This window comes from Apodemus sylvaticus, chromosome 8, assembly GCF_947179515.1.
Source record: "Apodemus sylvaticus chromosome 8, mApoSyl1.1, whole genome shotgun sequence".
Taxonomy (NCBI): Eukaryota; Metazoa; Chordata; class Mammalia; order Rodentia; family Muridae; genus Apodemus; species Apodemus sylvaticus.
The window spans coordinates 62116278-62136830 of record NC_067479.1 but is presented as its reverse complement, the minus strand read 5'-3'; the positions used below and the strand labels follow the sequence as shown (position 1 = coordinate 62136830).

Below are 20553 nucleotides of genomic sequence, written 5' to 3'. Positions count from 1 at the left end.
CTAACCATGTCTATAGTCCCTGAAATAACTGGTTCTAATCAGAATCAGGAGAATGTGCCATTTTTCTTAAGGCTCATTCATGGAAAAGCTCTAATCTAAAGATGAATAAAATGTTGAAAGACTATCTTCCCAGGCTGGCTAACAGAGCCAGATCCAAACAACTCAGGAGGAAAAAGCAGGTGGGTCCCAGATGCAACCATGGGAAAACTGTGCCACAAGGGCCTTATCAAGAAAAAAATGGCAACAAAAGTCTATGTTCAGAAATACTTTTCTATCACTTTCTTCATAGACAGAGCCCATCTCGGTATTCTTAGTTTACATTTAATTTTGACACCCTATAATATAGGCAGTTCAGAAATGTCATCTGTAAGTTCTGATGTAGTGTACATACACTAGCTACAGCGTGCAAAGTTAAGATGCTCCCATCTTTCAGACACATTTTTCAAGAATGCATCGCAAAGGATTAGCAATGGGTTGCTTTAAGTCAGTCCCTCTGAAGGAAACCACTGTCTTTTTAGAAAAATATTCCTACAACCTATTCCAGTATCACTTCCCTTTCCCAAAGCCTACTCAGTATTTGGCCTGTTATTTTCCATTTCTTACTGGGGGGTTAGAAGTGTGTCTGTACTCATATGTGTGCCTGCATGTGCCAGGCGTTTTCCTCTAGTGCTTTACACCTTTATTTTTTTTTTTTAGACAAGGTTTCTCACTGAAACCAGAGCTCACCAATTGGCTAGATTCAAGCCCCCAGGATCTTTCTGTTTCCATTCTGGCCAGCACTGGGTTACAAGCACCCACTGCCACATAGGGCTTTTAATATAGCTGTGGAGAATCCAAATTCATGTTCTCATTCACACACAGCAAACACTTTATCAATGAAGCCACTTCCCCAGCCCTCTATATCTTACGGTTAAAGAAAAAAATTTTCCTCACAAAACTGCCTCTTAGCTATTCCAAAAAAAGTTTCTATAACATATTTAATTAATAGAATCTGTATCTGTATTAATATCAGAGTAATTCTTTTCTGATTTTTTTTTACTATAACAATCATTTTTGCCTGAGGCAAGGAGTAAGCCAGCATCTCTTGTAGCTAAGGTGACCATCTGATTCCTGAGCCTCCTGCCTCTCTCAAGTGCTACAATTACAGGGATGGGCCTTAGCGCCCATCACCTTTCTAATTCTTAAATTTCATTTTGCCATATACTAATTACAATCATCTAATTTCTCATTGTGCCGAGTGGTATTGCTTAAAGAAATAGTACTTCTAGATTCAGAATTTAAAACAAATGGTAGGCACCAAATTTCAATTAGATTGACAAACTAGTAAGCACTGAAACTAAGACAAGCAATCTTTCAAAATTAACCTGTAAATAAAACTGGAAACTCAAAGACAGATTCTGCATGCTTGGTTGGTTTTGTTTGCAATACTGGGGACTGGACTCAGTCTTGTGGGCACCAGGTAAGCACTCTACCAGTTGGGCTGTATCCCCAGTCCTAAAGTTAAATAGAGGCTGGCAAAAAAGTAAATAAATAAAGGTGGTCAAAAAACTCTGAACTTCTGTAAGGAAATAGCAAGTCCTCGTGTTTTTCCCTTAACAAGACCATATGCTTTGTGTGCTCCAACTAAAGTACTGTTTTGGTAAGACATAATGAGGGGGAGACTGGAATGTGTTAAGCTCACTCCCTGAGTTATAGTCTTCAAAAGCTTCATTTATAGTGCATTCCCTGGATGCACTGAAGCTAGTGGTTCCCAGAATGATAAACTAGAAATCAGAGAGGGAAGCCATTTCTGAAACAGCAGCTAAAGCCTCTGTGAGTCGATGAAGAGTTGCTATTCCCAGCCTCACAAGCACCACCACTGAAAACTCTCTCTTTCCTCAGAACCTTACTATAGCTCTCTGCCCTGATCTCTTCTGAAAGAACTTAACAATGTGCTTCGAGCTGTTGCCTACCACCTGGCTCCTGAGAGCAATCAATATATTAGTAAGCTCAGAAGACTTTGGTTTGGTTTTTTTTGTTTTATTGTTTTGTTTTGTTTTGAGAAAAGGTTTCTCTATACAGTCCTGAGGGTCCTGGAACTGGCTATGTAAACCAGGCCAGCCTTGAACTCACAGAGATCCTCCTTCAAGTGCAGGAATAGAAGGCCTGTGCCACCACACCTGATTTCACACTCAGAAGTTTTACATACAAAAATCATTGTAGAGTTTTAGTAACAAACTAATATGAAACCTAAGTTGGATAAATTCCCAGTCCCCAGAGGTCTAGCATGGAAACAATCCTTTGCAAGCAACCCCCCCCCCTTTTTCTTCCTAGACAATACAGGTTTCATGGTGTATTATACAAAGAATTATACTGTATTATACACTTCACTATTAAGTTCCTCTCGACCCCTTCTACTTCAAATATCTCAAGCATGGAATTAAAAAAAAAATCCACTTGAATACCCAAAACAGAAAATAAAATTCAAAGAAATCTGGGGAAAAAATAAAAGGGATGAGGAGCCCATGGCCACTTTTTCTTCCATTAACAGAGCCTTACTAGCCTTTTAAGAGACGAGATGCACATTATTACTAGACAAAAGGGAAAAAACAGGAAAGATCAAACAGAATTCTAGACTTTATTTTAAAACATGCCTATTTTCCTAACAGTTTCAAAGCATTTGGGGACAGATTGATCAACACTATACACTGTCTTACTAGGTATAGGGAAGCATGGTAAGAGCTGCAACTGGGTTATAGTTTATCTTGGTTTTATCCTTCCAAATATTTACACTCCTTTCACTGGCTCCTTAACCCTGAATCTTTTTACCTTTATGCTGTGGTTCAAGTAAAAGTGCCGTTTACCAGGGGTTGGGGAGGGGGAATGACGGCACTGATTTGTTTAAAGGTAAAGATAGACTGTAAAGCCTTATTTCCTCGAGGACCTCCCCTCCTTTCTTTCTGAGAAAGTGTTCTACCACGCAGCCTATTCTGGCCTATAACTTTCTGTGATTCTCTTGCTTTAGTTCCGGATTTACTCAAATTACAGGCATGAGCCATTGTCATGCACGTCTTGAGTACCCGCTTCTTAATATACAACTCAGGATTTATCTAGTCCTCTTCTAGCCCATTATGGCACCAGCAGACCCCCGAGGACCAACGCAGGCTGAGGAGGGAGGGAGGTAGCATCCTTACGCCCAGCTGGTCTTTGTTTCCTTGCTCTCATGTACTAGGTTTGCAAAGTAACCCAATTCCCATCAACAAACATTCTGGATGCACTGAAGGACTTTTGTACCGTGAGATTTAGCGCTGGTGCGAGTGTTCGACAGCCTGTGAAATTCAGAAAGGAGCTAAAAATTCTGATTTTTTTAAATTTACATTGGGGCGAAAACCCAGACCTCTGGAGTCATGGTGTTTTTCAACTTTAAGTCTCTTCTGCCTAATTAATGGCATGAGCTTTTATTCTTTTTCTACCCACAAAAAGGAAAGAATAGGAAAAGGGAGGAGAAAAGAAAAATTAAAAAGCCCTTTTCATTTCCCTTGAGGCAGTCCCTACCTCCAAGAGTCCCAAGATGTGAAAAGCCTACGGGATGTTCAAAACCTTAACGTTCCCCGCATCTCGGTGCCTTTATTCCAGAGGCTATGAATTCACCGCCGCATCCCAGGGCAAATCCGCCGACCCCAAGTCGCCACCGCGGGGGTAACAGAGGAGCGCACGGCGCTGGGAGCCTCCGACTTTGCAAACTGATGGGCAGCAGGGGACAACTTTTGGGCGTTGGGTGGCAGGGGTCGGCCGGGGGCTGCAGGGAAGCAGCGGCGCCCAGAGCCCGGAGCATCGTCCTCTCGCCCACGCCCCCGCGGCGCCGAGCGCAGAAACCTGCTGGGGCCGGCCTCGCTCCCCGCAGGCGACCGGCGCGGGGACCCGCCGCGTCCACACTCGCACAGGTTGCCCGGCGCGGGCGGGACGTACCGGCCCCGCCGCTTTGCCCGGGCATCCTAGCTTAGCGCGGCCGTGGCCGTAGCCCCGGCCCCGAACTCCGCGCCGCCCACTCCGACCCCGCTCGGGCCCGGCCGCTCACCAGCCGCAGCTCCGCGCCCGCCTCGGCAGCGCCGGCCTCGGGCTTTTGTTCGGCCGCGACGCGAGCAGCGAGCGCCGCCTGACGAGGGGCGGCCGGGCTGGGGCAGTCGCCTCGGCGCTCTCCACACGCTCCGCTCCTCTCTCGCCCTCCCGGCTCCAGAGTAAACGTCGGCGGCAGGACTCACCTCACCGCCGGCCTCCGGGCTCTCCCGGACAGCGCCGCTGGCCCCGCAGGCGGCCGCGCGTCCCTCAGGTCCCCAGAGCGGCCGAGGACCGCCGGCGCGCCGAGCCTTAGCGAGCGTCCGGACGCGCGGCCCGGAGAGGAAGGTGCGCGCGCACGTGCCGCGCATGCGCTCTGCGCCCAGCCTCCTAGCTTGATCCTAGCTGAACAACGCTGACCCTCTTCGTTGTTCTCAGCCTGGCATCCTAGGTGATAGTGACGCCTTGAGCTGCCACACGTCGGCTTGGTGGTTCCCAGCGCTGGAGGCATTTATCTGGTCCTTGCAAAGGCTGCCCGAACTAAGCTCTCAGTACGGGTTCACCAACACCTGCTCTGAGAACCAGTGTGCCAACCTCGGACCTCGTGGGGACCCACGGTGGAGGGTAGTGCCGTGCACAGGGAGCAAGGGACACCCGGCCTGTTGCAACGCTCCACCAAGACCTGGAGCTGGTGCTCACTGGCGGCATGCCTCATCTTCTACTTAGAAGGCTCCCCAATCCCTTTGCTATATGCAGGACTTGAGGAAACGAAAGAGTCTTTAGAGGTCATCTAAATACAATTTTTTCCCCAGCATGGAAAAGAACGCTGAGAAAGGTTAATGTCTTACTTAAAATCACACAGCATTATAATGGAAGAGTCTGAATTCAATTAATCGTGATTGCATTTCTCTTTGTTACAGTGTTTTACCTATCTTTCTTTTTGTCCATCTTCAACTTAGAGGCCATGGCATCATTTGGTTCTCTTGGTAGCTCATAGGATTTACAGCAACATTGGCCCTGCTGTAAGTGAGTGTACTTGACACTACTGACCCTTATGTTTATAAATGGCTAAGATGGTAACATGTGGGAATAGAGATACAGTTCTGTTGGTAAAACACTTGCAAGCAGAAGCACCTGAGTTACATCCCCAGAACCCACAAAAAAAAAAAAAAAAAAAAAAATCAGCCCTAATAGCAGGCACTTGTGGTCCCAGTGCTGGGGAGGTGGAGCCAGGGTGATTCCTGGGGTAGCTAGTCACTCAGCCCAGCCATTTGGTGACTCCTCAGCCAGTGAGAAATTTGTCTCAAAACTAGATGGCGAGCAACCAACTAGCACACCTGCAGCTGATCTTTGGCCTATAGGTACACACGCACACACACACACACAGAAACGGAGTCAGAAAGACATATAGTAATTTTTAAAAAGTTCTCAAGTAATATAGTGAATACAGAAAAGTCTTGTGCTTGGGTCAGTCTCACATCAGAACTGATAGAATTGATTGACCAGCATGATAAAATCTGAAACAACAATTTCCATTTTTCTTATTGACACTTGTGCAGCAACATTTTTCAAGATAATAATATTGATTCTTAGGGCCATTCCAGGCAAGGCAGCATGTCGCAGGGACCCAGAGGTGTCTCTTGATGAGAGTAAACAACGAGGCAGATGGTATATGGGGGCGGAGGAGGAGCTCTGTGATAGATAGTTTTATGTATTGCTAATCCTCATAACCTAGGCATTGGAAATGTGCTCGCCAGGTGCCTTCTTACTCAGTGTACACGTCACGCTGTAAAAGCAGACGCAGGCCATGCCGCTGCTCACATCAGCAGATAGGAAGGACACAGACACAATTACAAATATGTCAGCATCGTCACGTCCAATAAATACAATACTTAGCAGAAAAGGAAACTACTCTATGTAAGTGGTGGTACAGCTTTTAAAATGGGCAAGAATAAATAAATCAGTTGTAAGAGTGGATATCTAACGAAGCTGTCAGAAAAGGAACAAGAAGGCTGCGCACAAAAGGTTTTCTAGACAGACAAGACAATGGGATCTGTGTGCAGAAAGGGCTACTACATGTCTGGTAAACACTCACAAACATGGAGAGAGAGAAAGAGAGAGAGGGAGAGAGAGAGAGAGAGCATGTATATGGTGGAAACATCTTAACATCTTTGTGGAGTATTTGTTTTAAAAGTCTCTAACTTTTCTTTATGTGTGATATGTTCCACACAGAAGTTTTGTCAAAGTATCACAAGACACTGGGCTATGTGTGCATGTTCCCTAGGAACACAGTGGGAATGGGGTGACTCACAAGGAACACAGTGGGAACGGGGTGACTCATTCCCCTTTGGGGGAGCAGTCAGTTGGAGGAGCTGTAGGACATGAGGAGACCCAGAAGGTACTGTTAGAACAGAGATGAAAGGGATCGTCTATGAGGAGTGGAACCATTCAAATCCCACAGGGATAACTCCAGGTGCTCTCTGTGCCCCATCTCCCTTTCCTTCCACGGTGTAACCACTAATAGGAAGCCGTCAACAAGCGGGAGCTTCACAGAGAGACTCAGCCACCTAGACATTGTTAAAACTGGTCCCTTTCTGGATGAACCCGTTTTTTTTGAAACCATAAATGTTAACTGGTAATGCATGGTAATTTAGTATGACATCTTTACCTGCCTCCCCCAGGCCACCCCCTCACATCCCTAAAGGCTTTGTCTATTCATTTACATACAAGCTGGTCATTTGGAAAAACCACTAAGTTGGAATCCAGACAACCTGGGTTCTCATTTCAGCTTGGCCACTTACTGATTCATTGTTAACTTAGGAAAAGCGCCAGCCAACCTCCATGTGATCCACTGTCCCTTTTCATTCAAATGGGAGATATGCAAATGCTGCACACACACACACACACACACACACACACATGAAACAGAAGGCTGGCAAGAAGACTGGTAGGTAAAGGCATTTGATGGCGAGCCTTATCCCCTGAGTTTGAGCCCTGGACCTACGTGATGCGGAGAATCGACTCCTGAGAGTTGTTTCCTGACCTCCTCTACACATGGGACACGCAGGCCAACACTCAGACATAGATACACTCATGTAAATAAACCTAAATTTAAAACTACACTATTGAAAAGATAAAAACTGGTGAAACACGTAGGCTCTGAAGGACTGCTTAAGTTGGAGGTGGCCGTTGTTTTAGCAAGCAAAGATAGCTCGGAAAGTTGTATTTGTTTTAGGTACTGGGGTTAAGTTTTGGTTTGCTGCTTCTTAGCAAAATTGCTTTGCACTGTGGATGCTGGCATGGGATTTCGAACTTCTTGGAATGCTCCAGAACTTGCTATCACAGCTACTAGATCCCTGGGCCTTACGTTGGTTATTTGCACATTACACTGTTCGGTTTCTCTCATTAGATTTCTCTTATGTTTTAGATAAGATTTTGGAGTTCTGGCTAGTCTCCAACTCCCTTTGTAGCCAAAGCTTTCCTAGGAACCTGGACTGTCCCTCTTGCCTCCACCTCTGGAGTGCTAGGATTGCAGGGTTGAGCCACCATGCCTGCCTTCAGATTTCTTTTTTTCTTTCTTTTTTTTAATCCTTGCATTCTCTGGTTCTCACTACAAGGTGGGTGATCAATACATTTAGCTAATTAAATGTGACTGGATCTTAAAACCTAAATTCAGAGTTATTCTTATAAGGGCGTGCCATCTGCTGGTTCCCTGGCGTATTGGTCACTCTGCTTGGAGCAGCTCCCCCACGACCTCCCTTTCCCTCTGCAGGTGCTTTTTTCCCCAACCAACCGGTAGCAAATTTTGATTTCCTCCAACCCTCTTCCACCGTCTGGGCAGTTTTAAAATCTGGCACAATGGAGTCTGCGTTTCGGAGCTCCCGAGTGACCAGAGCAACATATCTGAGCATGCTCGGTCGCGAAGAGCTGTTTGGGAACACAAACGCAGCGCAGTGAGTCTTGAAGGAAGATTTTTCAAGGCTGCTGGTTTCAGGATTGGATACAGCTTCCTCCAAGCATTCCACCAAGAGGTTACAGCTCCTCCCACTCACCCGACCGTCACACTTTCTCCTTTTATCTCTGTGCCCAATTTTGGAGCCAGCCTTCCTTGGATGCCCTGGCCAATCAAGAGACCACACATTGTTGCCTAAGAGACCCCGGATGCCAGCGACAGAATTTATAGATGGCGATTGGACTGCGTGAAGCGGTGAGGTGGGGGCTGAAAGGAGTCAAAGAAAGCTGTCCTAGTGCAACGATAGCAACCCCAGAACCAGAGGCTTGAAGAAGGAAGCCAGCTGCGGAGGTGAGCAGTGGGTAGAGCAGAAAAAAAAAAAAAAAAAAAAAAAAAAAAAACATGGAGATTCTGAGAGAGCTCCCCAGCTTCCCAAAAGCTTGCCGGGGCTCCTGGGGATTAAAGTGCGCTGCAGTTTCAATGGCTTCATACCTCTGAAATTAACAACCAACAATTACAGCGCAGGTCAAGCAGTAGCTTTGAAAACCATGCATTACAGTGCTTATTTAGGTTTTAACTATTTGAATATAGGGTGAATTCGTATTTAAACCTACCCACCCTCTATTTCTGATACTGTATGAGATTCCCTTTGTCTGGTGACACTACAGTGTACTGTGGGAGAATTGTGTGTTAGCAGAGAAACTCAATCCTAGTCTTCATTGTAACTCCAAATAAAACTCTGACAACACTGAGTGTTTCCTCTGTGCCAGGATCATCATGTTCTGAGTTTCAGCGTGCAATCCCACAAGGTTTAATCCTCAAATTGCCCTTCCCCATGCTCCACCATGACATTTTTTCCCTTCCATGGAATAACATTTATTGAGCATCTACTATGTATGACTGTAATTGGAATTTAAATAAGCAGTGACAGAATACACAAGCCCCAAAGCATCAGGGTCTCATGCCACCATCCTTACAGTGATCAGGCTGTCAGTGGATCTGGACAGAATATAGTTCCCCTGGAAAAGGGGGAACTAGGCTGAAATAGTTACATTAAGTTAACCCAGGCTTCACGTTGAGGAACTGGAATTTCAGTCATTATTAGTGAGATGAGAGGGTTTCTGAGTTGAAAAGTGACGTCACTGATTGGTCATTTAAAAACAAACAAACAAAATATTTGGGAGTGGCAACACAGACACTGGAAGAGGTAGGTGGATCTTTGCTAGTTTAAAGCCAGCCTGGTCTACATAGCAAGTTCCAGGCCGACCAGGGGTATGAGGAAGACTCTATCTGAAAACAAAAACAAAATCGAGACAGAACAAAACGAACCTTAGGGCTTGGAATGTCAAATACTTGGTAGAATGCTTGTCCAGCATGCATGAAGCCGGAACCCAGCTCTGCATAAATCAGGTGTGTGGCAAACGCCTGCAATCTAGAACTTGAGAGATGCAGGCAAGGAGATCAGACGTTAAAGGTCATCCTTGACTACATAAGCGGGTTTGAGGCTTACCTGGGATCGGTCCTTAGTAAAATGATTGTGTAATGGAGATGGTGTGACACCTGCTTGGCTGTTGGGCATAGCCTGGAGCCATATGTAGGGCGTGAGGACCCTGGGTCTTTTTTCTAGTTTTATCCCAAGGAACATGAAACATAATGGCAGGCAGCCATTGCAAGGAAAGGAAGTCAGAAGTACTTGCAACTTGTATCTGTGGACAGAAATGAGACAATCTTCATTGTCTTGGTAGACAGGGTGCAATTACTTCTTGTGTGTGTTGTGTGAAAACCGCTTTGCTTTGATTAGTTGCCAGTGGTCTATTTGTGAACTTGTGTATGCATACAAACTATGTACACTGTTCGTCTTCTGGGATTCAGGGAGGAGGGAAAAACCAAAAAAGGATAATTACAAAAGATAGGTAAGACATCCTGACAGGTGCTTCTTCATGACCGTCACCAAGAGCTGTGCCTCCTGGCTAACCCCGCCTCCCGGCTAACCCCGCCTCCCGGCTAACCCCGCCTCCCGGCTAACCCCGCCTCCTGGGAACCATCGCTGTTCGGAAGAAAGCCTAATCTAAAGTGGTTTTCAGACCCAAGGAACCAGGAGGAAGAAAACAGCTTGTGCAGACCCTTAGGGTGTCTTTAAGAAAAGCTACTTTAGCTTCATTCAGAAATGGCACATAGAATACATCAAATGGCTTTCCACACACGCTGGGAAGCAAGGGAGTTTCTTAACTTAACACAGAGATTTTTAACCTGGGGGAAGCAGAATTTTAGCTTCCTGTGTATTTTTCTAGGAAGAGATGCATAGATTTTATCCCAGAGGCTTTACGAATTTTAAACTAGCTACTGTCTTAAAAGAAAAAGAAGGGGGCTGGGCATGGTGACAAATTCCAGTAATCACAACACTGGAAAGATTGAGGTGGATCTTGAGTTTGAGGGCAGCCTGGACTACAATAAGTCCCTGTCTCAAAATAAAAAAGCAACAAGCAGTATACTATTTTACCTGGACAGATATGATCTTGTTTGTGTTGCTTTGTATCTGTAGTTTGCTTACTATATCTCTGGCTGTTAGTTAATAATGCTATAATAAAATTATTTCTTGTGCCTTTTTCAACCTAGCTAAAAAATGTAGTGACTTAGATAGACATTAGCTGAGAGAGTCCCAAAGGCTAATCTGAGTCCCTTCATACCAGGGCTTCTGGGGCAGGACCTGGGAAAGTATTCACTACTGAACGCTTCTCAACATTGTTCATTTATAGAGTTGTCTCAGCCAGTTCTACTTGTGTGTGCAAACCCACCTTCAGAGAGGGGGATAGTGGAGACACTGAGGGCAGGCACTGACACTACTGTTGATTATAAAATAATCCATCATGGTGCCCCAAAGTACAGGTTTTGGGCATTCTGTATCTGTCTTAGTCAGGGTTTCTATTCCTGCACAAACATCATGACCAAGAAGCAAGTTGGGGAGGAAAGGGTTTATTGAGCTTACACTTCCACGTTGCAGTTCATCACCAAAGGAAGTCAGGACTGGAACTCAAGCAGGTCAGGAAGCAGGAGCTGATGCAGAGGACATGGAGGGATGTTTCTTACTGGCTTGCTTCCCCTGGCTTGCTCAGCCTGCTCTCTTATAGAACCCAAGAGCACCAGCCCAAAGGTGGAACCACCCACAAGGGGCCCTCACCACTTGATCACTAATTGAGAAAATGCCCCACAGTTGAATCTCATGGAGGCACTTCCCCTACTGAAACTCCTTTCTCTGTGATAACTCCAGCCTGTGTCAAGTTGACACACAAAACTAGCCAGTACAGTATCTGTCAAGTTCTAAGACTGAAGGAGGTTACTAGTTACTCAGGCCTCCTTCCTTTCAGCCACTGTGGTAAGACTTTTCCTCTCTTTATCTTCCAAGCATCATTTTAGAGATATACAGACATAGGATTTTTTTTAAAAAAAAAAAAAGAAAACTGCAAAATGTGGTGATGGAGAGATGGTTCAGAAGTTGGGGTGCTTGTTGTTCTTGTAGAGGACCCAGTTTCAATTCCCAGCATCCACATGATGGTTCACAGCCATCTATTGTTCCAGTTCCAGAGGACCTAACACCCTGTTCTGAACTCATCAGACACCAACCATGTGTGTGGTGCACACACAGAAATAAATAAATTTGAGAAAAAAATTTTTTTAAAAATAGAAGAACTAGTATTAAAAAAAAACACACACACACAAGGTTTTTAAAAAGTTGCAAAACCAGACATAGCATCTAGCGAACAGAAGAGGAAAGGGCATGTAGCTCCTGGGGGGTCAGACGAGCAGGGATAGCATCGCAGTCTGCTCAGGTGACTAATGCAGAAAGGGATGAACCACCTTCAGTCCATCGGTAACATGATCCAGTCACCCACCATCTGTTGTCCTGAGAGGGCTACTGATGGCCCCTAAAGAAAGACAGAAAGCAGAAACTGGACACCTCTAAACTCAGTCAGCCAACCCACACCAGTGGGGAAAAACAATTCCTTATGGAAATTAAGCTACCTTGATTAAAAGTAGGCAGAGTGTATACCAAATAATCAAACCCGGCAGAATTTTCCCAATAAACTCATCTGTCCATCTCCAAAGCCATGGCCTTGACCACTACATGTCTGCTCCTCATGTCTTAGGCTGAAACTCTTTTATACTAAGACCAGAGAAGGAGAGTTAATGGCACAAGGACAAAAATTAGATGTTTGTTTTGAGGCAGGATCTTACTGTGTAGCCAGGGCTAGCCTCAAAATCTCTATGAAGGCCTTAAATTCAAAGAGGCTCACCTACCTCTGCCTCCCAAATGTTAGGGTGAAGGGTGTTATGTTGCACTGTGACCCTCAATTTGAGGCAGTTCTCTTTCTGGCCAGTTCTAAGCTAAGGATGCCTCTGAGTTTCCCCCCCTCTTCCCCCACCCCCCAGTGATCTAGTGATCTAGTGGTTCCATTCCTCTTCCACTCAGGATGATCTTGGACAGGGTGTGTAACCTCAGTGAGCCTTACTTTTTCCAGTGGTCTAAGGAACTGAACCACAACCTTACCACCAGCTCATTGTACACTGATACAGATCAGACATATGAAGTCTTTGACATAAACAAGGCTCTCGGTAAATAATCTACCCACCCGTTCCTTCTCTCAGCATACAAAAACAAAATACAAACAAGAAAACACATTTATTCTATTTGGTTTTCAGAAGATTCAACGAGTCATTTCTCCTGATAGGTGTAGTCTTTCTTATGGAAAAATACCAGTTCATTTCATGATGGCATTTGCACCTCCAAAAAGCATCCATGGCCCAAAAATGCAGACAAAGATGAGTACCTGGACACCTCTAAACCATCAACTTCTGAATGACCAGGTAAGTGGCCAGAGGTACTTTATCATTTGGGTCTATATGGAGGGGGGAGTAAAATTCTGATCATCAGAATATGAGTAGAAATGGTTTAAGATGGCAAAATCTATGAATAAAAGACAAAACAAATTGTTTATTTAAAAACAACAACTTTATTTGTATCTTTGCTATGTGGACAAGACTAAAAATAGATCATAATCCTGCCAAAGGGAAAAGCTGTCATTCTTTCCTGTACTTGATTCTCACTGGATCTCCTTGGAGCCAACGGAATTTGGGGACAGGAGGAAAGATGTCCAGGAAGGATTGCCCTGCCCTGCCCAAATCCCTCAGTTTTTGGATGAAATTAAGGTCACTTAGTGAATACATTGAATACATTTCAGCCAAGTACTTATGAGACTAATGTTCTCCTAAAAAGTCTACTTCCCAGCTGACTTCTAGGGAGACACATGTAAAATACCCCCGATAAAGGATGGTAGCACGTGGCTAGGGGTTGAGAATAGCAGTCCTCTAGGGTATTGCATTCCTGCTTCTGGGAGTTGCAGAACTCAGATCAGTCCCTGAACATCAGGACCACACCTACCTGGCAATGAAACAACCCATCTCATTGTGTAAAACTGACCTCACTATCTTCCTCCTGGTGGAAAGCCCCACTTCGTACCATCCATCATGAGGTGCTTTATCACGTGGGCCCATGTTAGTAGCATCCATCTGCACATCCTTGCCTCCATGCCCCAGGTGTTCTCTAGGTCTGCCAGTCCTCTCTCTAGATCTAGTCCACCCAACTCCATGTTCTCAGTTCACAGCCTCACCATCACCCCTTGCCAGGCACAGGACCATAAGAGCCTGGCTCTTGTCACCACCTCTATCCTGCTCTATTAAGGCTCCAGAAAGATCTTTCTGAAATACCAATCCTATTAGGTGAGGCTGAAAATGGGATCTACTCCAAAGGGCACATTCCAACCCCACCACGCATACACATCCATCCTTGAGGTCCCTTCAGGCCCTGGCCCCAGCTAACCTCCCAGATCCTACCCCTGCTGTACTCCCTGGCAGTTGAGGCCAGCCAGGTAAAGTCCACAGCACCACAGCTCCTCCCTGTGAGTCACTTCACTGTCCCCCTCGGCAGCACCACCACTTCCTGTCTCCTCTTCTCACTGTTGTGGCTTTCCCATTCAGCCTCAGCCCATCCAGACTGGCATGCTCTTCCTCTCCCACTCTCTCAGAATACACAAGTCTGGGTGTGGCTTCCAGAACAACACAAGTCCAGTAATCCCACTGCTCTGTGTGTGTGTATGTACTCTCGTGCACACTTGCACATATGTAACTGCAAGTGTGCATGTATATGCATGGGTGAAGTGGCCAAGGGACAACTCCAGCTCTTATTCCTTGGGTGTAATCTACCTTATTTTTTGAGGCAGGGTCTCTCATAAGCTTGCATCTCACCAGGCAGGTGCTGCAGGCTTCCTAGTGAGTTCCAGGGATCTGCTTGTCTCTGATTCTCCATCACTGGGATTTTAAACACACCACAACTCTTGGTGTTTTAGTGTGAGTTCTGGGGGATGCAATTAAGGTCCTTGCACTTGCAAGACAAGTATTTCACTGACTGGGCCCTTTCTTAGACATCCATTGACTTTTATCTTTGGACCTCATCTTAGTTAGGGTTTTACTGATGTGAACAGACACCGTGAGCAAGTCTTTTTTTTTTTTTTTTTTTTTTTTTTTGGTTTTGGATTTGGTTTTGGTTTTGGTTTTTTGGACAGGGTTTCTCTGTATAGCCCTGGATGTCCTGGAACTCACTCTGTAGACCAGGCTGGCCTCGAATTCAGAAATCTGTCTGCCTCTGTCTCTGAAGTGCTGGAGGCATGCACCACCACTGCCCTGTGCAAGGCAAGTCTTATAAAGGACAACATTGAATTGGGGCTGGCTTACAGGTTCAGAGGTTCAGTTCATTATTATTCAGGTGGGAGAATGGCAGCATCCAGGCAGGCACGGTACAGGAGGAGCTGAGAGTTCTACATCTTCATCTGAAGGTTGCTAGTGGACAAGGGCATTAAAGCCCACACCCAACAGGGCTACACTCTCTAATAGTGCCACTCCCTGGGCTGAGCATATACAAACCATCAACGGCCCTTCCAGCTCCTTCCTTGGCTGGAGTTGCTCTGTTGTTGCTGTAATCCTAAGTATTGATCCCCTTTTGCAAACTCATAGTCAAACTTGGCTCATCTTAGAGCTAGAAACTCTCCTGATGTGATACAGGAGTAAATGGTGTGTGTGTGTGTGTGTGTGTGTGTGTGTGTGTGTGTGTGTGTAAGGAAAAAGATGAAGAAATGACATAAGGAGGTAAGAGAGATGGAAGAAAGGAGGCCTCAGGAACAAAAGGACAGGCAGAGGCAGATGGAGCCTGGCACCAGATGAACGTATGGAAATCTTTTTCTTTCAGCACAACAACTATTTACTGAGCACCTGTTGTGACGCTCGTAGCTCCCCAACAGTTTATATAACAGCTTATTCTTCCAACGTTAGTGTCAGATTTGGAAATCTGTTTTCTCGTTGAATTGTGAAGGTTTTGCACATGTGTGAGTAACTTGAATCAAAATATGAAGTTGTTGAGTGTCTTCATGTTCAGAAAATTTCCAAGAAAAGTCTTGATCAATTTGGCCACTGTGAAAAAAATATTATCTTAAACTAAACATGGTGGCATATGCCTTTAATCCCAGATCTCAGCGGCAGGAGGGTGTCTGTGAGTTCAAAGTCAGCCTGGTCTACAAAATGAGTTCCAGGTCAGCCAAGGGTGCATACAAGACTCTGTTCCCAGTTTTTGTTTTTGTTTTGTTTTTTTAATTGGTGGCTGGAGAGATGGCTCCACAGTTAAGAGCACATTAGAGCTTGCAGAAGTCCATAGTTCAGTTCCTAGCATCCACATGGGGTCGCCCACAACTTCCTGTACCTCCAGTTCCAGGGAGATCTGATACCTTTGGCTTCCTGGGGTGCCAGCAGTCATGTGCACAACTCATACACAAGCATAATTTTAAAAAATTTAAATCTTTTTTCTTTTTTATTATTATTTTTTTATTTGATATATTCTTTATATCATTTCCCCTTTCCTGGATTCCCCCCTCCCCAAAAGTCTCATAAGCCCTCTTCCCTCCCCCTGTTCCCCAATCCACCCCTTCCTGCTTCTCTGTCCTGGTACTCCCCTACACTGCTGCACTGAGTCTTTCTAGGACCAGGGGCCTCTCCTTCCTTCTTCTTGGGCTTTATTTGATATGTGAAACGTGTCTTGGGTATTCCAAGCTTCTAGGCTAATATCCACTTATCAGTGAGTGCATACCATGAGTGTTCTTTTGTGATTGGGTTACCTCACTTAGGATGATATTCTCCAGTTTCATCCATTTGTCTAAAAATTTCATGAATTCGTTGTTTTTAATGGCTGAATAGTACCCCATTGTGTATATATACCACATTTTTTGTATCCATTCCTCCGTTGAGGGACATATGGGTTCTTTCCAGCTTCTGGCTATTATAAATATTGCTGCTATGAACATAGTAGAGCATGTATGCTGGGGAATCCTCTGTGTATATGCCCAGGAGTGGTATAGTGGGGTCCTCCGGTAGTATCATGCCCAGTTTTCTGAGGAACTGCCAGACTGATTTCCAGAGTGGTTGTACCAGTTTGCAACCCCACCAGCAGTGGAGGAGTGTTCCTCTTTCTCCACATCCTCGCCAACACCTGCTGTCTCCTGAGTTTTTGATCTTAGCCATTCTGACTGGTGTGAGGTGAAATCTCAGTGTTGTTTTGATTTGCATTTCCCTGATGACTAAGGATAGTGAACATTTCTTTAGGTGCTTCTCCACCTTTCGATATTCCTCAGGTGAAAATTCTTTGTTTAGCTCTGTACCCCACTTTTTAATGGGGTTATTTGACTCTCAGGAGTCTACCTTCTTGAGTTCTTTGTATATCTTGGATATAAGCCCTCTGTCGGATGTAGGGTTGGTAAAGATCTTTTCCCAATTTGTTGGTTGCTGTTTTGTTCTTTTGACAATGTCCTTTGCCTTACAGAAACTCAGTAATTTTATGAGGTCCCATTTGTCAATTCTTGATCTTAGAGCATAAGCTATTGGTGTTCTGTTCAGGAAATTTTCCCCTGTGCCCATGTGCTCAAGGCTCCTTCCCCAGTTTCTTTTCTAATTAGTTTCAGTGTGTCTGGTTTTATGTGGAGGTCCTTGATCCACTTGGGCCTGAGTTTAGTAAAGGAGATAAAAATGGATAAATTTGCATTCTTCTGCATGCTGACCTCCAGTTGAACCATTTTAAATCTTTTAAAAACTATCTTAATAGTCTCCAAAGTACCTGGTACTTTGTAGGTGCATTTGTAGGTGGGGTGATAAAGTGCCCACTACCTTTATTAATTATTGGTGGTGTTATTTGGCAGTGCTGGGCATGGAACACAGGGCATTGCATGCATGCACAAAGGGTTCTCCCACTGAAGTACATCCCCAGCCTTAAAACAGATTTTAAGACGAGTATGTAGGAATTCACCCTAAAGGAGGGGAGAGAAGGTATGATGGTTGTCCTTGCTTGTCAGTCTGACTACATCTGGAACTAAAGCCCAAGTGGCTGGGAACACCTGTGAGGGATTGTTTCTTAATGAAATCATTTGAAGTGGGAAGACCTATCTTTAATTTAGGATACACCTTCTGGTGGCAGCCAGAAGAACATAAAGGACAGAGAGGAAGGAATCATGCTCTCTGCCTGCTCGCTCTCGGTGGCAAGTCCACTCCTTCACTGGCAGTAGAGCCGGTGTCTTCAAGAGTCTGGCACGTACTGAAGATCAGCTGAGACATCCAGCCTCAGAGACTGAACAACTCCTGGGTTCTTGGATCTTCCTTTGCTAGACAGCCATGGTTAGACTAGCTAGACCACAGCCTGTAAGCCATTCTAATAAATACCGTATATGTGTGTCAGTTTTATTCCTCTAGAGAACTCTGACTCATACGGAAGGGGAGGGTACAGGTTTGTGGCCAGGGATGACTGCAGTGCAGTCTCTGTGACATCTCCATTAGTCCCACAGGGCACCAGCTGTTAGGTTTCCTTAGAGTCATCGCACAACTCCTCAAGGAGGCCTGGCCTCTATAGTCAACACTACCCTTCAGTGACCAGCTGCTCTCTCCTCCAAGGTCATGACCTTGGCCTAAGGCTGCTCCATGGAGCTCCTGGTTATCAACCAGCTGCCTCCCAATGGACACTAAATACACCCCCAGTTCTGGAAAGGATCAATACAACATAGCAAACACGGCATAGCCTTATCTTTGTTCTTTAATGATTTTTGTCACATCTAATGATAATTCTTTTTAGAGAAAATACTCATCAACTCATTATTCATTACTCTCAGATGCAAAAAATAGCTTCTTGTTTCAAATGAATTTAAAAAAACATATATACTATTGTGAAGTCCTCTGTAAGAAATATTTATTTTATTTTTAATGTGTGTATATGTGTGTGTGCGAGAGAGAGAGAGAGAGAGAGAGAGAGAGAGAGAGAGAGAGAGAGAGAGAATGAGTGCTCAGATTTCCTGGAGCTGGAGTTACAGACAGTAGTGCCCTGCCCTCTGTGAGTGTGGAAACTGAAGCCTGGATTCCCTGCAATAGCAGCACATGATCTTAGCTACTGTGCCACCTCTCTAGCACACATTCCCCTCTTTTGGGACAGGGTATCCTGTAGGCCCAACATAGCCTTGAACTCATTATGAAGCCATAAATAACCTTGCACTTCTAATCTCCCGGATTCACCTTCCCAGACCAAGAGTTACAGGCATGTGGCTCTAAGCCCCGTTTATGAGGAACTGGAGGTTGAACCCAGGGCATCACGCATGCTAAGCAGTTAGTCCACTAACTGAGCTGCATCTCCAGTTCTTCATCTTGTTTTTAATTTTTGTCTTCCTTCTGTTCTGTGGTAAAATGTGAAGTACATAATAACCAACTCAGCCTAAAATAAGAGGCTCGGGGTTTTAACTTCACAGCAGGTTTTCAGCAGAGAGACTCAATTCAAATTTAGATAACTTAAAAAAAGAATAAAGCATCATCAAGGTAGGCAAATGCAACCGATTACAGAGTAATTTAGGCACTGAGGATTCCTAGGGGAGAGTGTTGTAATAGTACTTGTGTTACCAGCCAGTGTTGTAATTAGAAGGATCACTTTCCCCTACACGAAAAGTTAGCTGTGGACAGGGATGGGCAGGATAATTGCCTCGTCTCTAGCGATTATTTCTCTCTTGTATATGCATCCCAAAACATCATGTTGCACACCTTAAATATATATAATTTTAAAACACGAAAAGTGCACGTCCTCAATTCTTGGGAGCATGGAAATCATGCACCACGTTGGACCTGAGAAAAGAGTATTCTGGGAGACAGCATCTCTGTTGCCATCCATCGATCATAATTTAGGATTTCCAAAATAGCTCCCTCCTCCACTGAAATGATGTCACATGAGGAAATATGTAATTTCAATGTCAACAGCCTAAAATAACAACCAAGGGATTTTGACTTAACAGCAGGTTGTAAGTAAACTGTGATATAGACAGACTGCAGCCGTCTGTGAGAGAAGAGCCATTTTAATATTGCCATTTCAAAAGAGATCGTCTGTTTTCCAGCTCCTTAAAAAGGAAGACCCTGATTGCACATCTTTGGAATGGAAACTCACTGTAATTCAGGGAACATAAGAGTACAAATCCAACTGAGGAATGGCAACGAAATGATTTGCCCAAATTATTTATTTAAATATAAATAAGCGGGTCTTGAGCTTGTGATGCTCCTGCATCAGCCTCCTGGGTAGCTGGGATGGCAAACCTGCACCATCATCAGACGTGGTGTTTGCTTTAGCCCACGGCATGACAGAATGACTCCCACCTCATTCCTTTTCTGATCCCTTTCTGTGGACTGTCTTCTCTCCAACAGTGCCCTTTGTTACCATGAAACACACCTATGGAGCCCTTTGTTACCATGAGACACACCCATGGAGCCCTTTGTTACCATGAGACACACCCATGGAGCCCTTTGTTACCATGAGACACACCCATGGAGCCCTTTGTTACCATGAGACACACCCATGGGGGAACACCCTGATGGTGCAGCCCAACCTCTTTTGAAAACTTAGTTACAACGTCAAGACCCGGTCTTCTTCCCACAGCCAGGTAGCACACTGGCAGAAGTTCCTGAGGAATTTAGAGCTGCAGGCTTGGTGGTATTCACCTATAATCTCAGCACTCAGGAAGCTGAGGCAGGAGACATATCAGTTCCAGGCCATCTGGGCTTCACAATAAGTTCCAGGCAGTTAGGGTGGAGAAGACCATAATTATAGTGAAATACCATAGCACAGTTAATCTGAATATATAGTTTAGTACCAGGGTTCCTCTTTTCCTCCTTTTCTTTTTCTCCTTCCTTCCTTCCTTCCTTCCCTCCTTCCTTCCTTCCTTCCCTTTTTGTTTATTTTTGTTTTTGATACAGGTTCTCAAGGAAGCCGGGCTAGCCTTAAACTGACTATGTAATTGCGCATACATTTGCATAGATCCTCCTGCGTCTGTTTTCCATGTGTTGGGAGTACACGTGTGTACCACCATGCTTGGCCTTTGGCCTTTTTGTTAGCCCACTTGTGCCTCAAACTTACTGTTTTCCTGCTTCTGCCTCCTGAGTATGGGGACTTCAATCCT

At 44.9% G+C, this 20553-nt stretch overlaps 2 protein-coding genes across 3 annotated transcripts in view; one reads left to right on the top strand and one right to left on the bottom strand.

Annotated features, from left to right (window-relative positions):
- Fzd3 (frizzled class receptor 3) overlaps positions 1–4361 on the bottom strand; it is a 64960-nt gene extending 60599 nt beyond the window's left edge. The window contains exon 1 of the mRNA XM_052191174.1: positions 4242–4361. The gene's annotated coding sequence lies outside the window, so the exon portion shown is untranslated. The remainder of the gene's footprint in view (positions 1–4241) is intronic.
- Positions 1–20553, top strand: part of Fbxo16 (F-box protein 16) — a 71791-nt gene that overhangs the window by 12297 nt on the left and 38941 nt on the right. Inside the window, exons 1-2 of one of the 2 annotated variants that reach the window (XM_052191176.1) lie at positions 8174–8338; positions 12715–12850. In XM_052191176.1, coding sequence (XP_052047136.1) covers positions 12752–12850 — 99 coding nt within the window. In that variant the 5' untranslated portion in view covers positions 8174–8338; positions 12715–12751. Of the gene's footprint in view, positions 1–8173; positions 8339–12714; positions 12851–20553 lie in introns of those variants that run through there. The other variant, XM_052191175.1, reaches the window with a different exon arrangement.